General features: G+C 61.0%; 1 protein-coding gene across 1 annotated transcript in view; it reads right to left on the reverse strand.

Annotated features, from left to right (window-relative positions):
* Positions 1 to 218, reverse strand: part of ASIC4 (acid-sensing (proton-gated) ion channel family member 4) — a gene marked incomplete at both ends in the record, with an annotated part of 3,745 nt that overhangs the window by 1,517 nt on the left and 2,010 nt on the right. Inside the window, 1 exon segment of the mRNA XM_010142946.1 lies at positions 35 to 188. Within this exon segment, the coding sequence (XP_010141248.1) occupies positions 35 to 188 (154 nt within the window).

The following is a 218-nucleotide window of genomic DNA, read 5'->3' on the forward strand; positions in this document are numbered from 1 at the left end:
TCTCCCCAAGGACTCCCCAGTGCTAGCAACTCACCGGATATAGGTCTCGTTCTTGTTGTACTTGCGGGCGAGGTAGCGCGCTGAGCCCTTGTTGGGGATGCGTACCATGGAGATCTCCTTGCCATAGCGTGTCAGGTTGCACGGTGTGGGGCAACTGCAGCGCTCCTGGCTGTCCTCCACTGCCGCGTCTGGGGGCATGCAACCAGTGGCATGGCCAC

This window comes from Buceros rhinoceros, unplaced genomic scaffold, assembly GCF_000710305.1.
Source record: "Buceros rhinoceros silvestris isolate BGI_N320 unplaced genomic scaffold, ASM71030v1 scaffold29460, whole genome shotgun sequence".
Classification (NCBI taxonomy): Eukaryota; Metazoa; Chordata; class Aves; order Bucerotiformes; family Bucerotidae; genus Buceros; species Buceros rhinoceros.